General features: G+C 36.9%; 2 protein-coding genes and 1 non-coding gene across 3 annotated transcripts; 1 reads left to right on the top strand and 2 right to left on the bottom strand.

Annotated features, from left to right (window-relative positions):
• Positions 1-10542: 10542 nt before the first annotated feature.
• Positions 10543-12094, top strand: LOC122303590 (FCS-Like Zinc finger 5-like). The gene is made up of 2 exons (XM_043115430.1): positions 10543-11009; positions 11667-12094. Exons 1-2 carry the CDS (start codon positions 10663-10665, stop codon positions 11833-11835), a joined length of 516 nt encoding a protein of 171 aa, XP_042971364.1. The 5' UTR covers positions 10543-10662; the 3' UTR covers positions 11836-12094.
• A 3584-nt stretch (positions 12095-15678) lies between these two features.
• TRNAA-AGC lies at positions 15679-15751 on the bottom strand. The gene has a single exon. It is a non-coding gene; the product is annotated as a tRNA-Ala (tRNA).
• Positions 15752-17046: 1295 nt separating this feature from the next.
• On the bottom strand, positions 17047-20333 carry LOC122303589 (inositol-3-phosphate synthase). The gene is made up of 10 exons (XM_043115428.1): positions 20005-20333; positions 19751-19819; positions 19430-19565; positions 19097-19344; positions 18776-19002; positions 18558-18673; positions 18220-18396; positions 17932-18120; positions 17738-17800; positions 17047-17331 (listed from the first exon to the last, which is right to left on the bottom strand). The coding sequence occupies exons 1-10, from the start codon at positions 20190-20192 to the stop codon at positions 17212-17214; spliced, it is 1533 nt and encodes a 510-aa protein (XP_042971362.1). The 5' UTR covers positions 20193-20333; the 3' UTR covers positions 17047-17211.
• Positions 20334-22611: the final 2278 nt, after the last annotated feature.

Genomic DNA, 22611 nt, shown 5'->3' with positions numbered 1-22611 from the left:
CAAAACTCTTTTGAGACCCACCGCTTGCCACTGCAGCAGTTTCTCTCCTTCACCGGGATGCATGATTTGATTCAGCCTTGTTTCTTTCTTCGTCTTTAATATAATAAAACCATCGTCCTCATCTACTTAGAAACAAGAACATGATAATCTATCAAGAGTGAATTCAGCGGCCAACCACCGATTTTTTTTATATTATTATTTTAATTTTTCTTCATTTAAGAGCAGCAATTGCGGCTTCCGGTGATTAAATAATACAAGTCAATAATCTCCTTAATTTTCCTTTTTAGGACATCTGGCTAAGTTTTATTGTTATCATTATCTATTATTCAAAGAATGTGCTGCTATATATGGTTCCTTCCTCTACCAAAACCAATAGTGGGAACCCCATGCACCTCAGCAGATTTAAATTTAGAAGAATTATTGGCATATCATAAAGAGAACGAGAAGAAAAATGAAAGCTATAAAATAATATATATATATATATATATATATATATATATATATATATTAAAAGAAATCAGTTGAAGCATGGAAAATATGAGGTCGCGTAACAGTGAGGTAGAAAAAACTACCAATTAGGTGGCTAACATTAGAGAGATGCATGCATCCTGAACCAGTTCACCATGCATCAGCAACACATGAAAGTTTGATGTGAACCAGATCCGTATTTGGTTTGAAATAGATAACATCAATCATAATCATAAGAGATCTGACATCTAAGAGAATTGGTATTGGCTTCGTCAAAAGACTAGCCAAATATAAAATTCGACTAATTTACTTAAAATACACCTGCATTAGATTAGCTAAAACATATTTATCACAAGTTTTGAGTTACAGTAAATATTAGTCTTCTTTCAAATTTGAAGAGTTACTGTACACTTGTCAATCATATATTTTATTTTATTCCAGTATAACTAAAGTCTGAAGGGATTTTTATTTTTTGTTTCCCTCTCTCATTTTCCTCCCCGCGTTGATTTTGGATTACATGTTCTTTTAGTAAGCAACTTTTACGCATGCGTTGATTTTGGATTCTCCTTTTACTTGACTCTGGATTTACCTGAGCTATTGAACTACTTACAGAAGGCTTCACTTGTGCCGACATAGAACACAACAATTACATGTTATTGTAGTAGCAAAAATCTATTGTTAGTTTTATTATTTATTACATTTTTGTGGGCGTCAGGATAGCTCTGGAAGTTCTATGAATTGGGTTCTTGCTAGCATTTCCCTTATTTACTCTACTTTTCATAGTTTTAATTATATATATGGTCTGAACTGCATCAATCCTAAAAAATCAAAAATATTATTATTAAAAAAATAATATTATATTATTATTTTGTGAACTTAATGACTAATCCAATGTGAATGCTCGAAGAAAGCATATGAGGGACCTAAGGTCAATCATTTCAAATAATCGACTAAGAAAAGCCTAGAGAGAATACTGATAATATCATCCCAGCAACAATCATTTTCTCAATATAGAAAAACAAGAATAAGACTAAACATCATCTTAAGTGAGGATGCATGGACACTTGTTCTACTAGATCATCACTACCGAGGAAAGAGTGCTTCACATGATATTGCCAGTTGCGATTGCAAGTAATTAAGGATTGTGTTTTGCTATATACAAATCTGTATGTTAACCAGCACACTACTTGTTGTAAAATTCATTATACCAATTATTTTTTAACAAAACTATGTGGAAGTCGTCAACATCACCAATTTCATACATTAATTGTACATAATATTATATATTTTTTGAAGGCAAATTAAAATCAACAATATCCTATATATACATGGGTTTTGATAGAACTTCGAAATTAAAACCAACTAGATCCCTATAGCTGCAAATAACACGAGTTAAGAATCAAAAGATTTTTTATTTTGGTGTTGCTTTCGTAGAGAAAAGCAAAAAGGGTATGCATATTGAGAGAGATAATTGGTGAAGGAGTCCATGCTTTGCCTCCCCAATGATGCGGCTGATGAGTGCCATCTACCTTTAGGTTTGCCCATAATCTGTAGTGGACTACTCAATGGCATGAGGGACTGTGTCCTTTATGCAACCATCATGGCCCCCCTCCGCTCGTCTCTCTATCCTTGCTTTTAAGGTGGTAGGAAACATCAATTATTGCTGCTCACTAAAATCAAATACCATCTTCCTCTTCTCTCCAGCCATACACCTGTCGAGCTTTTTGCGCCGAGTATTGAGTACAATTTTATTGGGTATTTCTCTTCTCTATTTTCAGAACAACTACGAAGGGGATGGCGTTGCTTTTACATGCTTTCCCATGATCCCATCCATTTACTCGCACTTTCCTTCCAACTCGATCTGCGCAGGTTATATGACATGATATGTCGTGGATCTCAAGTACGTGGCCTCAGCTCTCAGATTTAAAGAGGAAATTAAAAGATTACAACATCAATTAATTAGTTCATATATATATATATATATTTATACTATGATATAGAATTTTTTTTATATGATTTTTTTTTTTTAAGAGAATGAAATTAAAGGGGTTAAATTTATTTATTACTAATAAGATTACCTAATGAAAATGATATCTAGCTAAGGCCAAACCTTTATCGAAGAAAAAGAATAACCCAAAAAGGCAAAAACTAAACAATTGTAGGGCAGAATTAATGGATGGGAACTTGAAGCGGGAGAGGAATGGCATCACCTGCAAGTATGAATGGATCTTGATGTTGGTGGGTCCATTTCATGACGCTCCTACCTGCCCTAATTGGTTTGGTTTATCATATCAAAACCAATATTATATGATTTTTTTTTTTGTTCATACACTATTATTTTGAATTATTAGACGAAACTATAGAAGATGGGTCCAAGAGACCCATTAATTGACAAAGTGCGCATAATTGTTGCCGAGACGTTTTTATTTTTCAATTATTCAAGGTTGATTTAATGTAAAACTAGGGATAAAAAGAAGTATATATAGTGACTAAACTAAAGATGAAATTACAAATGACGATTACGTATAAGTCAGTGGGAAGAATGCACTCTTAATTTACAGTACCATTGCCGACATGATTTAATTTTTAAGAGATTTAAATCATAAACTTTTCTTGCAAATCAAATTTTACCGTGTCAACGGCATGAAACAATTAATAAAAATTTTCAATTGTGGTAAAGTTGTTGCAAGCAATGGCAGAATGTTAGGTTTAAAAGTAAGAATGATTGTGTGCTTTTTTATGCTCGATTTCCTTTTTACAAAGGTCTGAGGCTGAATGATGTAAAAGTTAATTTTTAATTAATGATGTTTTGTGTGGGATGTAATAATTTAGCACTTCTCTCTAGTTTAATTTTATTTTAGGTTCGTAGCCATATTTTCAACAAAAAGAAGGGTAAAAAATTTCAAGCTAGAGCCGAATATATAATAAAATTATCAAATTTTCTTCTATATTTCTTTTGCAATTGGATGTTAAATTATATGACATCATAGGACGTTGACCAGCAATCTAAATAAAAAGTAGCATAAAGTATATATACATATATACATACATATATATATATATATGTATAGTTGTCTTTCATTTTCACACGTACGGTAACCTATGACCACTAATCCAGGAATCAAATCCTCTCTCTGGCCAAAAAAAAAAAAAAAAAAAGCAAAAACAAAAAAGAACAGTCAAATAACAGGAAAATGGAGGAACAAGATATCGATCATGTAGCATGAACAAACGAGTCAAATTAAAATAAATATAATTAAAAATAATTAAAGGTTATATTTTTCAACCCAAAAAATAAAAGACAATCCTTAAAAAGCCTTTCTTATTTGTTATCTACCAAAAGAATTATATAGTAGATTATTTTTGTAATGGTGGGGCAGTCCATTTTTTTTTTCACCCATTCCATAAAAGTGCCCCGAGAGTTTGGAACACAACATCCACGTATAGAAGACAGACATACGTCTAATGATCTAATCTAATCCAATGGTCGTTGTGGCGTGCCTGTCCGTCCAACCACGCTGTCCTCTCTTCTTTTAACTTACAGTCTGTGTCTGTGTGTGTCATGTCCAAGTTCAACCCACCCTTTGAAACTCGATGCCTTCACCTTCCACTCTTCTTTGATCACGTACACCATCTTTCTACTTTTGCTCCACTATTTTTTTTTTTTTTTAACTTACCTATTATTTTATTTGGAGGATGTATGTCATCACTCGTCAATAAGACAAAGAGGTAAAAGTACAAGCAAGTAAACAACACCTAAGATTCATAAAATATGAATATAAAGGGTTGGGGGGTGGTAAAGCAATAATTTTGTTCATAAGGACAAAAGAAAATAATAATCCATACGTCATAGGCCGAGTGTACACGCCAGCCTAAAATAATAAAGGTATAAATATGAGTAATATTAAGAATAAGTCTCAAATTTACGAGTTTTGTGTAAACTTTTTATAAAAAAAAGTAGATTATTGTTAAAAAAAAAATCATACTTTTTTATAATAGAATTTACTTTTTCATAAAAGATATTAGGAGAGTTATGTAAATATTAGTTTCTAGATAAAGTTTATTTTTAAAAAAGGCTGTTTATCTTCCTACACACGCTAGACCATATCGATCGTTCTGTTGATTATTGGACCCTTACGTAATGACTCTCATCAAATAATTGCTTTGCTTAAAATTTCAAAAATAATGTTAATATGTATATAATTTGAACTTGGACTTGGGAAATCACCGCATAATTAATTACTAATTTGCAAAATCAACAAAGCCAAATATCTAACCACAAATTATTATAAGAGAAATAATTATTGCAGTCGTGATTATGCAAGTGACATACAATCACTTTAAAGAAATAATAAATACAGGACTTACATGCAATAAAATTAATATTTTAATATTAGACCCTACTCTATTTCAAAATATCTGCACGATGCTTACGTATTCCAAGACTGTACATAACATTATTAGAGTGAGTGGATTGAAAGCTGAGAAAGCATAACAGATTGAATGATACACTAGATTGGCGGAGAGGTAGGTGGCACCAAGGTTATCACATCATAGTATTGGAGCTTGAGACAAAGGGATGCCAAGCTCACATATAATAGTTTGTAACCAAAGAAGTTTAACTACAGATGAGGCAATGGATTTATATTTTGCCTTGGTTGAGGATCTGGCCACAGTAGCTTGTTTCTTGAAATTCCATGATATGAGATGTTTGCCTAAGAAGATGCAATAACCCCCAGTTGATTTACAATCATCAGGACATCCACCCCAATCGGCATCAGAGTAAGCTTCAAGTGTGAGACTAGACTTTGATACAAAAAATAAATCATGATTGATTGTGGGTTTTAAATATCTTAAAATCCATTTGACTGCACTCCAATGGGAAAATTTTGGTGTATGCATGAATTAGCAGACTTTGTTTAATATAAAGGAAATGTTGGGTCTTGTGATAGAAAGATACTGTAAACTACTCACAATGCTTCTATATAATGTGACATTGTCAAAATCAGGAGTATCATGTTTGGATAATTTAATAGATGCAGCCATAGGTGAGGACATAGGATTTGCTTGAAGCATTTTGCTTCGGGTGAGCATACTTTTGAAGTATTTACGCTAAGATAACAAAATGCCCTCTTGTGTATAGTCAACCTCTATGCCTAGGAAAAATTCAAGTCTGCCAAGGTCTTTTATAGGGAAGGCACTGTTGCATGTAAACATCATCAAATAATAATTCATGCAAAAATGCATTTTGGATATCAATTTGGCGCAAGGGCCACCCTTGAGAAATAGCAATTGAAAGCACAAGACGAATTGTAGAAGACTTAACCACTGGACTAAAAGTGTCATTAAAATCAATACTAGGTTGCTGATGATACCCTTTAGTTACCAGACGGGCCTTTCTCATTTCAAATGAACCATCTGCATGTGTTTTGGTGCGAGACACCCATCGACAACCAATAACATTTGTGTAAGGGGTAAGGGGTACAAGAGTCCAAGTAAAATTTTGAAGAAGAGCGTCATATTCCTGCTTCATAGCTTGTTTCCACTCATAGAACTTGGAGGCTTGAGAGAAACTTAAAGGCTCATCTGGAATCTAAATAGAGATAGGAAGAAAATGTCAAGTGGGATAGGAGACAGTTCCATTGGTAAATTTTTTGGGACAAGAAGAGTTAGTTTGAGCATGTGTAATTATGGGAGATCTTGGTGGGACTAAGAATGTAGGAGATGAAGTAGAAGGTGGTGAAATAGGAGATTCAATAGAATTAGAAATAGAGGAGTTTTTTGGGTTTGGTAAAGTCAAGGAGGAAGAAGGCAAATTTTGAGGGGTAGGTGAAGTTGGTAAGAGAGACGTTGGACCTATGCCAAGGATGGACGGGTTGAGACAATCAGTGTTTGGATTAGGTGTTGGGCCCAATAGAGATGGGGGCAGGATGGGTAGTGTGGATTGGGCAGAAACGGTTTTGAGATGGACTATGGTAGGCCGAAATTTGGAGAAGGGAAAAGAGTTTTTGTTGAATAGAACATCATGGGAAATATAGATTATATGAGTTTTGAGGTCTATGCATTTATATCCCTTATGTTTTGAACTATACCCTAAAAATACATAAGACATGAACCGAAAATTGAGTTTATGGGAGGTATAGGGCCTTAGGTTGGGCTAGCACTCACATCCAAACACTTTAAAGAATTTGTAGTCTGGTTCAGATTTATAAACCATGAAGTAAGGGGATTTATTTTTAAGTGTTGGAGTAGGAAGTAAATTAATGAGATAAATTGATGCTTCAAAAGCTTCGGCCCATTAAGTAAAGGGAATGGAAGAATGGGCCAAGAGTGCAAGCCCTATCTCAACAATGTGACAGTGCTTACGTTCCACTAGCTCATTTTGTTGATGGATGTGGGGACATGAAAAATGATGAGTTATACCAAATTGTTTGCATATAGGGGTGAATAGTTTAAATTCGCCACCACCATCAGTTTGAAGTGTGGTTAACTTGGTATTAAACAAACATTCAACAAACGGTAAAAAAGAGGAGAAAATTTGATGCACATTAGATTTCAATTTAATTGGAAAAATCTAAGTGAACTGAGTATAATAGTCGACAAAGAAAATGTAGCATTTATAACCGTTGTGAGAAACATAGTGGGTTCGGCCCCAAACATCGGCACACATCAATTCTAAAGGCCAAGTATAATGGGCCTGATTAGTATGAAATGGAAGTTGATGACATTTTGCAAGAGGACAAGAAGAACATTGAAAAACTGATTCTAAGGAGAAAAAGGGAAAACACTTAGAGTGTAGTAAACGATAAACTAAGGCTAAAGAGGGATGCCCAAGCTGTTTATGCCATTGATCAATAGAAATGTGCACACTAACATTGACAGATGGGGAAAGCGATGAACACACAGTAGTGAGGAAGGTGTAGAGTCCGTCATGAGTAGGCCTGGTGAGGAGGATTTTCTGCATCTCCTTGTCCTTCACAGAAAAATGGGTGGAGTGAAATTCAAAGTAGCAGTTATTATCAATGCAAAATTTGAGAACAAAGATAGGGTTTTTGGTTATGGATGGAATGTGAAGTAAATTACGTAGAAGAAAAGGAGAGGAGTTGGTATATAACAGAGTCACCGAAATTTTCTATAGGACTACCGACAACATCACCCACTCTAATGGTCTCACCACCTACATAAGGCGAAGAGGATAAATTCAAGTTAGACATATCATTAGTAAGATGATGAGTTGTTGCTGAATTGAGGTACCAAATTGATTCGTGAGATGGGCTCTGGGCAGTATAATTTGCAAAGAATGTCCTTGGAGCCTCAAGTTGATATGAGTGATTGAAGCGATGTCTACATTGAAGCGTAATGCGCCTTGTTTTTTGGCATACTTGATAAATGGGACTCTATGAGTTGTACTGTTGGGAGAAGTTCTGAGAGTTGTACTGGTGGGAAAAGTTCTGAGGGCATGACATGCATCCACCACGGCTATTTGGATTATAACGACCTCTGCTATGGCCTTGATGGCCCCCTTGAAAAGAGTTGTGCTCATGTTGATCTCTAGTTGCCGAGCTCAAAATGCATAGAAGGCTCAATAGAAGAGATGACAGGACAATTATTGTGAGATAAGCAAGTTTCATGAATAAGAAGCAGTTGATAGAGTTCATATGATGAGATGGGGAAAGCTCGTGTAGTGACTAAGGTCACAAAAGACTCCTAGGATGAGCCAAGGCCATTGAGCAAATAGGTAACTAGCTCTTTATCAGATAGAGGTGTGCCAGTAGAGGCAAGAGAATCAGCAAGTTGACGTACCTTCCCAAAGTAATCGGATATGGATTGATCTCCTCTGGACAAGTTGGTAAGCTAAAACGAACTTGGAACTCTTTGGCTTGAGATTGAAATGAAAACATGGAAAAAAGGGAGGTCCATAATTGATGAGAGGTAGTAGAAAATAGAACATGGGCTAAGATAGATTCAGAGAGGGAGGAGAAAAGGATGTTTAGGACAAGCTGGTCGGTCCTGCGCCAGGAGAGAAAAGCAGGATTTGTTTTCGGGAGTTCATTGGAAGTTGTAGAAAGAAATTCTGGAGGGAAAGGAGAGGAAAGGAGAGGAACCATCAATAAAAGAGAAAAGGTCCTGACCCAGTAAATATGCAGAGGTTTGTACTTTCCAGAAAAGATAGTTATTAGTAGATAGTTTGGTGGTAACAATGTGTGAGAAGGATGAGGTAATGGTGGAGTGGGAAGATAGAGGAGGGGGAGAAGAGGCTTCAGCCATGTATCTAAGACTATTAGTCGATGGCTCTAGATACCATGTTAGAGTGAGTGGAGTGAAAGCAAGGGATAATAGATTGGAAATTCTCCTCATTATACTTCATTTATAAAGCTATAAATATATACACTGTGAAAAGAATCAAAAGGGAATAAAAGTTGTTATAGATAACCGTAGACAACAACAACCTAAAGCCTCTACGATATTTACAAAAGAATGCATATCATCTATTTGCGTTATTGCTCTGCTCACATATGAGTAAGGAACATCAAGCGTATTTATTCTAATAAGCATTACTCTTATTATAAAATCTCAAAAACAACAAACCTAAGAAATAAAGAGAACAATGAAGAAAGGAAAACTTCTGAAAACTATTCAAAAGAAAATTTACTTCACATATTCAGTCATCGCCTATAAATTCACTAAATTTACTCGATTTATGCAATGAGACAGCTTATTAACTTAGACTCTTTTGATAGCAATGCCCACAAATGAACGTCTCATCTTCACCATTGAAACTTCTCAACATAACTTACCGATGAACCCACATATAGGAATCCTTATATTGGTATGACTCAATACAAACTCACATTGTGTTTCAAAAACTAGTTCATTCGACTGTACGTGTGTCCTATTTACACGCATTCAGTAAGAGTTAAAGTTCACCTCTTGCAACCAAACATCCCACAAGATGTTTAGTGAAATCTTTGTGCAAGTCTTGGAAGACTCATGTGTGCCTTACGACAGCCTAGCAAAATAACCATGAATCAAGTTTCCTACGTACCCAATTTCAAACTAAATTAATTAAACTCAAACTAATTACAGATTAACAATGCAATATTTGTTCTAGGTTTGTCACAAGAATATGTCACTATATTATTTTTTTACACCATGATCATTACCCACAATCTTTCTGTGCAAGTAGAATTTTAGACGATCCACCAGGCATCCTTTATTATTAAATCAAGTTCTATATATAGGCTACTTGTTCAAGAAAAAAAAATATATACATACACATAAATATCAAGTTCTATAGATTTGTTTGGAAATATAACTATTTTCATATATTCTCAAATTATTTTATTATTATTTACAAATTATTTACTATTAACTGATATTTTAACTGATATTTTAACTTGTATAAACTATCCTCATATATTTTCAAATCAAGTTCTATCTCTCGTTACTATTAACTGATATTTTAAAAAATGCTTAGCATCCCAATGAAAACTTGTAGTGCTAATGAAAGGCACTTCCGGTACAGTACTTTGATTGTGTGTGCTCGATGTCTCCTTTACTACTTCTACCTAAAAAAGACACAACATTTTATATCTTTTCTTCTAAATTCATTGAACTGGTATAGAACTTTAAGGTACAAGCTTGAAGTCAGATCGCCAAACAATATATGACCAATTAAGAAGGAAGGTCTAAAACTGATTGAACCACACTCAATGACAATTATAAAAATAAATAAATAAATAAAATAAAAATTTTATTCTCAAATCGATTCTTAGAATACATATGATAAAGTATTTATATGATATAATTTAATTTAAAAATAATTAAATTTTAAAAACAAATAACGTGGATCGCGTGATATATTCACAGGATAATAACAAAATAACTCGAAAAATTAAAAAAAGTGAAGCTAACGAAGAAAAAAAGAAAGGAAAACAAAAAAGAAAGAAGAAGACAAGGAGAGCATTAAAAAGGAAGACAAGCGTGACGTGGACTTCTTGTACTTGGTGCCTGCAAGCAACGGCCCAGATCCGCTCTTAGCCTCCTCACATCCCGTTTATCTTCACGCCCACCTTCCATTCTCATTCCCCCGTCCAGGTCCCTCTCTCTCTCTCTCTCTCTCTCTCTCTTTCCCCCTCGCCTCCTCTCTGTTCTCTGTGTGCACTTCTTCTTTCACCATAACTAGAGGAGAAGATGTTGTTGAGGAAGCGTCCACGCCCTCCGATAAGGAGAACAACAAGCATGAACGGGATCAACGTGGATCCTAGCGTCTTTGAACCTCCTGAACCACCCTCTGATCTCGAAAACCCCATCATTAATCTGCATGAAACAGCGGTGGGAGAAGGGCCCTTGCCCCCGAACATGAACTTCGTTCCAAATGGAGGATACGACCAAGCTTTCTTGGCCATGGTGTCTCCCAGATCAACCCATATCAGAACCAACTCTGGTACTGATCCTTTCATGGAGACAGCTCACTTTCTGCACACCTGTGGCCTCTGTAAACGACGCCTGGCACCTGGCCGAGACATCTACATGTATAGGTACTACCTCTAACTCTCTCTGTATGTCTCTCACCGTTCCAGTACTTTAAATGACTTTATCTTTTTCTTTAGAAATTGTGTTATTGGGTTATCTGCAGTGGGTCTGAGTTTATTATTTTTTGTTTTATGATAGTTTTTGAACAAGAAACCTTCTGAGTTGTGGTAGGGATCTTGTTGAAGTGTTTCTGTGTTCCTGGTCGTGATGTTTAATGTTCCCTTAACAAGTTCTCAGATCAATTCTCTGCGTTTGTTCAAGATTTTCATCTGATATGGGATACATGCAAATTAAGTACAGCTATGTAGGAGAATCTTGTGGAATTGGTTTGTGAAAATAATACCATGAACTTGGGAAAACTCCATTTTATGTATTATACATATTTATTTTCGTATATATTAATTTCTCTGGAACCTTTATTATATATATATACTAGACCCTAAACCAGCCAAAATAATTATGAACCCCGCACTACCATCACCTGTTGCTGCTAATGTTTCTCGAATATTCATGAACTTTTGTCTTTCCTATGTTATCTCTCTCTCTCTCTCTCTCTCTCTCTCTCTCTCTCTCTGAGGACGAGTTCTCAATTCTATGCCAGAGTTGATTATTACGTTTCGTGTTAGTTGCATTAAATTAATGGTGGACTATCTGGGTTTCAGGGGGGATACAGCTTTTTGTAGTTTAGAGTGCAGGGAGCAACAGATGAAGCAAGACGAGATGAAAGAGAAGAAAGAGAAGTACTGCACCGGGGCATCAAAGAAAGAAGGCCGCCACGCGTCGCCATCCACCAAGGCGTCGAGTAAAAGTGAGACTGTGGCTGCTGCTTAGAAAAATGGCTTTGGAGAGACTGATCATGAGAAAGTTATACACAGACAGAGGGAGAGGGATTGGAATCAACATCTTCTATCTGGCCTCCAATTCCTCCTAAATTAATTATCTTGGTCATGTTAACACGTTAATAATGCAAAGGATAGTATTTGTAAGATTGTACAAAAAGGCTTTTTAAGTGCTGCTGCTGTACGTACGTACGTGTTGTGTGGTGGATTCTAAATGGAAAGAAATGGGCGAAGCTTCGAAGTTCGACGTACTGATGATCTGGTCCTTTCAGATGGTTCTGACTTCTGACATAGACAAACGATCTTTCTAGCTAATTCCTTCCATTTCCTTGGGATATGAATGATTGTTCATCTTATGTATGTGGAAGTCTAGGCACCACACCTTTACACACCAACACCCCGATCGATCGAGCAATTAATACATTTCGTCCTTTTGATCAAGTTTAACATGAATCATAATAATAAACGTCGAGTACAGACAATAATGTTCGAGTACTATAAAACAAAGTTCTATACAGAGACCTCTATATATATATATATATATATATAAATCGATGGCATCCGGAGTTGGTACCCAACGTACCCAAGTGATCATGTCTTAAAGATATTCCAATTTGACTTTCTGATCAATTCTCCATTATTGTCTTGGATACCATTGCTATCTTCAACGACTCCCTTTTGTTCTTTCCCTTAAACTAGTAATGACTAATGAAGATCAAAAGAGGCTTCTTGGAGTTCTAAAATTATAAAATATTTTTTTATTCAGGTTTTACAGACTATATATTCAATCCATTCTCATTTATAATTATTCAGCTCCCGATCAATTTAATATCATATTGCAACGTCCGGTTGAAAGTTCCAAAACCTTGCCAAAAATATGAATGAAACAACGAAGGAAAAATTTCCAGACATCAATTCACCTAAAAGATATTATATATATGCGAACTCTATTTGCTGATTCCTGGCCCCTAAAACGTTCTCCTGTGGACCTGAAAATGCTATTTATGACTGACTCTGAAATGGCAATGGTCCCTTCTACTCCTCATGCTCGATCAGAACCCACACATTTTCATTCTTACGTCGGCGATTCAATTCCTATAGAATTCAGTACCACCCAACATACATATTATATATATATATATATATCTATTTTAGTAGATCCTTTAAACTATTTAAGGTCCACATTTAATGACGGTACACCGTGCCCTTTAAAGCCGATCGAGGACAAAAAACCGTGCTTGTAGGCCAAAATACATGGGAGTACTTGGTCCCATTTTTGGCACTTTCTCTTTCACTATATATATATATATATATATAGTCTGCTACCTTAGAAACTTGTTCATAGTTATGAAAAATCTAGTGACAGCTGCTTCTGCCTTCTGGTCTCTATTAAAAAAGCAAATACTCAATGATGGTCAATAATATCTTCAGTTTAATGTACAAATCCCTTTTTTCTCCTTTTGTTTTGTTTTGTTTTCATTTTTGGTTTTTAAGATTCTCGCTTCTTCAACGGCAGGAATAAATTAAGAAGAGGTGGGAGGGAATCTATGGCAAATGGCAGTATCACAGGTTGGCGTGGTGTTCTCAATTAAAATTGAAAGAGATTAATTTGGAGTTTTATGTTAATTGATTGATGTGAGATTATGAGTTGGTGTAGTAGTAAGCAGCTGGGGGACCCTTGGCATGCACATAAAGTTACAATCCTTTTTGTCACCTAGGGACCACACATTTAGACCTCAGATCTACTTCTATTGGGAATTTTTGGAAAGAACTTTATTATAAGTAGATCGATGTACCAGTCATACTCACAAAGATGTAAGGTTTTGCAGGATTTAAGGAACTTTATTTTTAAGTCACATGTAAACCATTAATACTAGGAGAACCACATAATTAAAGAGGGTTAACCTAACTGTCTTGGATGATTTACCACAAAGGTCCAAAATAAAAACCCATATTTTTAAAATCAAAGTTTAAAAAAAAAAAAAACAATACTGAAGATATATATACTGCATTTTAAAAGAAAAGAAGTGTAATATCTAGCCACTAGCATTATAATTTAGAGATGACATGATCACTTATGTAATAAACCTTTAAATTAGAAGTATTTTGATCCGAAAAGTAAGCCGTTCCCAGCTGAGCATGATGTCTTTATTTATGAAGAAGACAGAAGAAGATCATTGATTTTTTCACTTTCTAACTGTATGAAATGCTTTAGACAGTACTTTTACACAAAAGCATATATTTATAGCCCAATAAAATAGCAAACACATTTAGTGGATTAATGATGGTGGCCACTCTTCTTTGATGAAAGAGATAATAACATTGCCGGGTATTTTGAGTGCAGAACAGCTCCATGATACGTGTGTGTGTATATATATATATATATATGTATGCCGGTGGTTAATAATTCATATCTACTGCAGTCCTAATTTGTTATTATTGCTTCAACATCAGGTGCCTGTGCTTTATATATAAAACAAACAGAAGAAAATAGTGCAAAGTCATTTGAAGTTATAAAAAATATGATTAAGTCCAGTCCATTGGATTCAGTCAATTTCCCAAGAGAGCTCGGAGGTCATCACTCGATTTCCAGAGACTAGAATCCAGTATCAGACCATTTCTATAAGCTATGTTTTTAAAATGCAACCGAATCTTTAACATCACACCTGCAAAGATTTTCTCTGAATTTTCTAATGGTGTCAATGGCCCTCCACTTGGCCCACCAGCTGGGCCAATAATCCACTCTCATCTCTCTCTCTCTCTCTCTCTCTCTCTCTCTCTCTCTCTCTCTCTCTCTCTAGTTTACAGATATGAATTAAGTATTCAGCTATGTATGGAAAATAGGTGCGTAGATTGTTTGATCTTTTCCCAAGGGTGGGAGTTGAGCTGTTTGTTTTATGGGTTGCTTTCAAAGTATAAAGGCTTCAATGTTGGGGTTTGGGGGGTCAGCACCTTCCCGTGCTTCCTGCCGAGTAAAGGGCCACTTATGAATTATATTCAATCAACATGTACTGCAAGTATCTTTTGAATATACATCATGAGTTACTTTCTCGCAACCATCCATGCCATTTAATTTGTACGCAGCTCAGTGAGTGTCTCTGTGCGTGTATGTATGTTTTTATCAAATGCTCAAAAATCTTCATCCGCTTAATCTGATCGAAGGAGTCCTCTTGATCTAAAAACTTCACTAAAATTATGCACGATTGACTTGTTACAAAGACCAGCAAATTGTCTCCTTAACTGGTCAATGAATTTTATTATGCCTCTTGTTTTCCTTTCGCAAACCTTTTGAACCTTCGATCGAGGGGATAGTAAAAAAACAAAAAAAGGCTACCATGCAAAAGATAATTAAACATGGAATTAGTCTATTATATCTTTTACTGCACATGTTCGCATTGCATGGTCCAGCTGATTAATGGACATGATATGGCATCTTGAGCTGGAATTTGTAAATTGTAACCCTGATCCGGGCCCAGGAGTGCAGATGCCTACATGGCTACGTAGGCTTGATAATTTTACAAACAGTGATGTGATCGTGGTGGCTAATGTGTGAAATCAATAAAGGCTCCACTTACAGGAATTTAGAATGAGAGACTAATATGTGAAAGAGAAAGTGAGGACTACTCTGAATCAAAAATAACTCCCTATATGTATATATATATATATATATATATATATATATATGACGCTAGCTGTACGGTAGAGGAAATCTTGGGACGGACGGTACAATATAGAAGTACACAAACTTAAGGGGAAGAAGTAGAGAAACTTCAGTGTAAAGGGAGTCTGCCTCAGAAGAAAATAACTAAAAACCAACAAAACTAAGGCACAAAGGTGGAGATGCGGGGTATCGATCCCCGTACCTCTCGCATGCTAAGCGAGCGCTCTACCATCTGAGCTACATCCCCGGACAAGAATCTCATGTTTAATTAATAGCTCTTAAACTCATACTATTAAAATAAATGTTAGGGTGATCTTTATTCTTTTTTAAAATCACTCCACGTTTTTTTTTTCCCCTAAAAAAATGAAGAAAGAAGAAATCATAATTGGGAGAAAATAAACTAACTAATATGTGTATATATATATATATATCATATACCCACTAAACATGGAAGCATCTTGCACGTGAAGGGTATACCAATTATGAGTTCCTACGGGGGGACATGTTGTCCTCACATGACAGGACGAGTTCTTGATAGATCACTGTAAAAGCCCCCAGTTTTGGGTAATCCGCCTTTAGTCATTCCAAGCCTTCAAAGAAGATAACTCACTTGTTCCCTACTTCAATTTGGGAGAATCATGCTCTGTTGTTGGGTATCTTATCTTTAAAAATAATTAAAGATAAACAAAAAATTAATTAATTAATTGTTATTAACTTATTTATAGTGAAGCATGCTTTTTAACATATGATATGTGACTAACATTGAAGTGGTTAGTATATGACCCTCACTTCAAATTTGTCATATCATGAAGAATTACTCGGGATGATAAGATTTTAAAAAAAATAAAAATAAAATAACATTGTTTGAAAATCTTGTCGATCCAACTATGATAGATCCAACAAATCGATGTAGGGCAAAGGCCCAGGCGAGAGAAGGGAAAGAACAATCCCAACAGGCCCACACAAAAAGATTTTGGAAATCCCTCCGGTGAAAAGAACTACTGCATCGGCAGAGTATGATTTGGTTCCTCGTGGCTAAAGCAAGGCGCGGCTACGACGAACTATTTTGTTAGACAAAAGTAAACCATGCTGCCCTACGATGGAAGTTGAAACATAAACCTCCAACATTCCTGCACTCTCAGCTAGCTCTCCAACCACCAGTTTGGCACTTTGGTTGGAATGTTGCAGTTAATTATAGAGATCTCCGGCTACAAATTATTTAGTATAAAAAATTCTATGTGCGTGTTCTTTTGCTCATTCTATTAAGATAATTGGTTGCGTATTAAAAAAGAAATTAATGTAGATAATCAGATTAGTGAAGTATAAAAAAATAAGTTGATTGCTATAACAAAGAAAATGGTGGAGAAGAAAGCTGGCCTCGAAGGACTACAACTGCACAAGACAACGTTGTAACTAGATCTTATAAATATATGTAGCATTCCTCTTTAAATATATATATATATATATATATATATATTTATCTATTTCCAACACAAAATAGTTGCTCGCTCGAGAATGAGCTCAGAGCAACAGTGGCCACAGTTGAGAGCCTTCTGCAAAAGATAAAATTAGAAACTTCAAACATACAAATATTGCTACAAACCACCCTTTCACACCAACATTAACATCACGCACAGACAGATTTAAGGGGGATGATTCGTGAAATTTTAAGAACACATCTCCCCTGAATCCCTTACATGTTGTAGTTCACTTGTACTCCAAAATCATGTTGTTCTCTGGAGCCAGTCCAACGCAAGCCCTCAGTATGTTCTCAAGCATAGCCCGCTGCTTTGATAGTGCATTCACAACTGGTGTGCCCGGTGGAACCTGTAATCACCGGCACAACTCATTAATAAGGCAAAATACTCAGAATGACAATAGCGATTAATTACTAGTTCCCAGTTAATTTTGCAAATTAAGTTTGTTCCATCACTAAATGTGAACCAAGTAAGAACCATAAATGAAAGGGCGGCCAAAGGTCACTTTTCCATTTGATATTATATTTGTTTCCATTTTTCTTTCTTTTATCAAGGCAAAGGAGGAGGGGTCGGGACCTCAAGGACAACAGCTATATTCCTCGAATATACTGATAATGACTAGGAAGAGGGACTGACAAATCCTCAAGAGATGGATAAGAAATGCAAGGTGTTAAAAACTTGGGCACAACTCTTATATGGTACAAGCATATGCGTAGCCAATAAAAACATTGAAACTGGACAGAATTTAGACGTACAAGAGGGGCCTTGGTGAGATAGCTGAGAATCGTGGCCACCGGGTGGAATGAGTGAAACTTTCCCTGCAATTAAAATGAAAAAAAAAAAAAGCAACAGTTTTAGATTTCATTATCACATATCTGCGGGTGCATATGTGTGGTAGCTAAGTTAGGGTGCTAATGACAGATGTTTGATTAAAAAAAAAAAAACAGACCTCGCCTTCAGCTTTGAGCTGGATACGAGTACTGAGCTCGGCAAGAAGCACCAAATCTAGAATGATGGGAGCAGCCAACAGGGAGTCCTCGCACGTGTTGTGCAGAACTATGGTGTTTTGCCCACCCATGAATATTTCTGAAGTGTACTCATCCATGGCTCTCTTGCTGTCCCCCACGTACGGTACATACTAAAACGCAATCCCCATACCACACCAGAAGTGTTAGATCAAAGGAAAGGAAAGCTAGACAGAGAGAGAGAACTAGAGTATAAACTGTAAGTAAATTACCTTAATCACCACAACATGGTCAGGATGCTCGCCAGGCTCATAGAGGATGGCGTTGCTGGAGACCATGTCATCAACGACGTTGCTCTTGGAGATCTCTTTGGAGCGGAAGGTTTGTGGGGCTGAGAGATTCATGCCGTCATTGTTTCCCAGATGGTTGTAGCTCACTATAGACGTTGGCTGCCACCATTTATGAGCACCACATATAACAGTTTAGATTTGCACAAAGCCTATTTTAGTTTTCTTAATCAAGAAATTCTAGAGTTGCAATCTAAATTTGTTACACCTCGCCAGAAAGATTTACAGAGAGTAAGATAAAAAGAAGAGATTTGCTAATGTACCTTAATACCAGCCCCAACAAGGAAATCGACCAGCACAGATTTCATCTTGGTCTGACCACTCTTGAAGTCATCTCCACCAATCAAACTGTTCCTCTTAATAGCTAAATCAATCAATCCTGAAAATATCATAAGCAAAGTTGCAACCTCAGTTACAATCAAACGCTTGACAACCATATATGGGCTAATTAAGAGGAAAAAGTTTTTTTAAGCACAAGAACCTGGGACAAAAGTGTTCTGAGGGCTTCCATTGATGAAAGGAATATTTTCAAGAATACAGGCCAAGGCATACAAGGTGGAAGGAGATATCTCAGCTTCGTTCTTGTCCAAAGAAGCGAAAAGGCTGTCCACGGTGTCGTTTAGCCCCACAATCACATTACTGTACCTCTCTGTGTTTGCGGTCCACAGCACGACTACCTTGTCCACCTTATTTGCCTCCTTAAACTCCCTAATAAGCACATAAAAGTAGCAATAAGCACTAAACCAACATTTTCCCCTCAAATAACGCTTCTCTAATGATTGACAAATAGCACTTTAATTACCTGATATCTTTAATGATTTGTTGGACTTGGTCTTTCTTGGTCCCTTTGATCACGTTGTTGGCACGTGAATCTTGGTTTGAAGCAATAAAATCTGGGTCGTAGATTCCAGGGAGTGGGATCATGGATTCCATGTAGGGCCTCAATTGTTTCTGCAGATCAATGTCCAGGACCTTGGCCCTAGCCATGGCATCTGCTAGGTTCATGTCGCTGATATCCCAACCCCCAAACACAATGTCATCCGGGTTCACCTGGCATACAACATCGAATGGCAGAATTAATAAAGCATGTAGGGCTTTTTATTTTACAGCATCCAAACAGGGAAGTTTTGGGTACCATTGGGAGCAGGCTCTTGAAAGGAGCAAAGATCTCCTCTCCATTGAAAGACCCAACTCGAATTGTTGACGCTTGGGTTAGGGAGCCAAAATAATTGGCTTGTTGCACTTTGTCCTTGGTTGCCCAGGAGATGCCTCTGAGAATATTCGATACCAGATCTTGGAGTTAATTTAATACTGTTCTACCATAAACATGTCTGAATAAAAAATCGTATTAAGAACATTGTCATGCCATAAACAAAATTTTAAGCACCAATAACAGGAATTCGAATTTAGCCTGATGCAATATGATACCAAATTAGAGTAAGATTAAGAAACTCACTCTCGGTTGGCAATAACACCAGCAGTGAGGGTTGAACCGTTGTTTCCTCCCCATCCCACAAGCATAACCCTAACAAAAAGGATAGAACTTGTGAATTAAAATGAAGAGATGAATGAAAATCGAAGTTTTAAAAACGACCCAGGAAAAGAGGCATGAAATCTTAATCTAGAAATTAAATGGCGTTTTTTTTTTTTTTTTCTTTGTCCTTTTTTTTTTCCTGGAGAACCACAGGGGAAAGGATTTGGGTGACGAACCCTAGCTTAGGGACATGGATCTCAGTCTTGAATTCATATTTGACAGTCTTAGGCTTGACAACCCACTGATAGGTGCCATTTCTGCTCTCATGGACAAGCTCAGTGGTCTCGTAGTTGTACACAGAATGAATCTCATTCTCAGTATACTCGACGTTCGGACTCTCTACCTTAAAGCTCTCAATGAACATTTTTTTCCCGAAGAAAAAATGGGATGATATTTAAAAGAGAGATGAGATCTTAGAAACAAGAAGCAGAAGAAGAAGAAGAAGAAGATTCGTATGCAATCCTCTTCGGCCTCAATCTTAACGCCTTGTGCCCCTCCATGCCGCTCCACTGAATCGAATATATAGAGGGAAATATGACTCTTTAGATAAACGTGGCGTAGTTTGAATGGGTAGCGAGTCCCTGCGGGAGAAGCTTGGCCATGCATAGGAAACAAGTGGCAGAACAGTGATGGACCGCACGTAGAGGTGACACGTAGCGATTTGTGGATATTGACAACACAATCACCAGACTCCAATTTGCACAAAATCCTCACCATATTTTCAGCAAGTGTTATTCATTTATAGATATCAATTATTTGCATCCTTAGTCTAATTTCATTACATTTAGTTATTTCCATACTTAGTATAGTATTTTCATACTTAGCTACGCTCCTTGTAATTATTTAACCATCCGTGTATCATTGTAATCGATGTATTTTTTGAATGAAAGTAATTCAACTTTTCAATTATTGACATGGTATCAGTCTAACTACGATCCCTACCCTACCCGAGTCCTACATGACCTCTTCTTCCTCTTCCCCCTCTTCTTCCTCCTTCCCTTCCACTGTCCTCTCTCCCTACCTCCTCCATCCTTCTGATTCCCCTAGTTTAATCCTTGTTTCTGGCCTTCTTACAGGCGACAACTTCCTAAAATGGCAAAAGTCTATGACCCGTGCACTCAATGTCAAGAACAAATTCAGTTTTGTTGATGGCTCTCTCCCCACCCCTGATCCTAGTTCTTCTGACTACAACCAATGGAATCAAACAAAAGATATGGTTCTTATTTGGATTTTAAACTCCATCAGCTCATCTCTAGCCAACTCACTTGAATATCACACAAACCCACGCGATGTTTGGGTTGACGTCAAATCTTGTTTCAGCCACGGCAATAACGTCCGCCTCTATCATCTTAAGCATACCCTTTCCTCCCTATACCAAAATATCAACTCCATTCTCGAATATTTCAACCATATCAAACAGATATGGGATCAATTAAGTCATCTTCAAAACACCACTGACCTCAAGGATATGCAAAAACAAGCCGATGATGAGCGTGTCTTTCAGTTCCTCCTTGGCCTAAACGACTCATTTGCCCAACTCAGAACCCAAATCCTTGCTATGGACCCCCTTCCTTCAATCACCAAAGTTTTTTCTATCTTATTTCAGGAAGAGCAGCAGCACCTCCTTCAACTCCAACCACTGTCAGCGGACTCCATGGCCTTCGCCGCCAACTCCAGTCACTCACGGAGCCACCTCCGTTGCACCGAGTGTGGAAAACAGGGCCACACCCGTGACCGCTGCTAGAGGGTCATCGGATACCCACAAGGTTGCGACCCACGCTCTAAGCCATGCCTCTCCATCCCTGGCAAACCCCCCATCTGGCTTCACTCCGGCCGCCAATCAAGCTTTTTTCTTCACCGATTCTGCTCCCCTCCTCGGATTGACGCCGGATCTCTATTAGCAACTCTTGGACCTGCTCAAATCGAAACCCACTTCTTCAAATTTTGTTGGTAACGTTTTTTCTTCCCCTTTTTCCTTCGATCGCCGTCGGGACTAGGTTGTGGACAGCGGCGCCAGCGCCCACATGTGCCACGACCGATGCCTGTTTTCCATTCTAGAAACCCCCCTCTTCTCTTTCGGTGAAGCTACCGAATGGCCATACCCTTCCTATTAAGGGTATCAGCACTTGCCCATTATTTCCCTCCCTTATCCTTTTAAATGTCTACTTTATCTCTGACTTTCATTTTAATCTCTTATTTGTCCCTCAGCTTACTACTCACACAAATTGTATTGTTTCTTTCTCCTCTAAAGATTTTTTCTTTCAAGACCCAAAGTTGACGAGGCTAATTGGAGCGGGTGATTTTTGTAATGGACTTTATGTGTACCAGCCCTACAATATTCTGGCTTCTTCCGTGCAATCCACTATGAATAAAAGACTTATGGCACCGACGCTTAGGTCATCCTTCTCGCCTGATTATTTCTCAATTATTTAATAACTTTTATGTTGTTTCAGATTGTGATGTTTGCCGATGTTCCAAGCACACTCGTTTGCCTTTTTCCTCTACTGATAATAAAAGTACTTTTGCTTTTAATAGAATATTTTGTGACATTTGGGGTGGCTACCACACTTCTTTTATTTGTGGTTCTCATTATTTTCTCACTATCGTAGATGATTTTTCACGCACTACTTGGCTCTATTTTATGCGTTTTAAATCTGAGACATATGCCAATCTCATGCATTTCTTTGCCCTTGTCCAAAATCAATTTAATACCACGATAAAAAAAAATCGCACCGATAATGGACAAGAATTTCTTTTGCACAAATTTTAAACCTACCTTCATA

The sequence above is a fragment of the Carya illinoinensis genome, chromosome 3 (genome assembly GCF_018687715.1).
Source record: "Carya illinoinensis cultivar Pawnee chromosome 3, C.illinoinensisPawnee_v1, whole genome shotgun sequence".
NCBI classification, from domain to species: Eukaryota; Viridiplantae; Streptophyta; class Magnoliopsida; order Fagales; family Juglandaceae; genus Carya; species Carya illinoinensis.
This window is presented reverse-complemented; position numbering and strand designations above follow the sequence as displayed.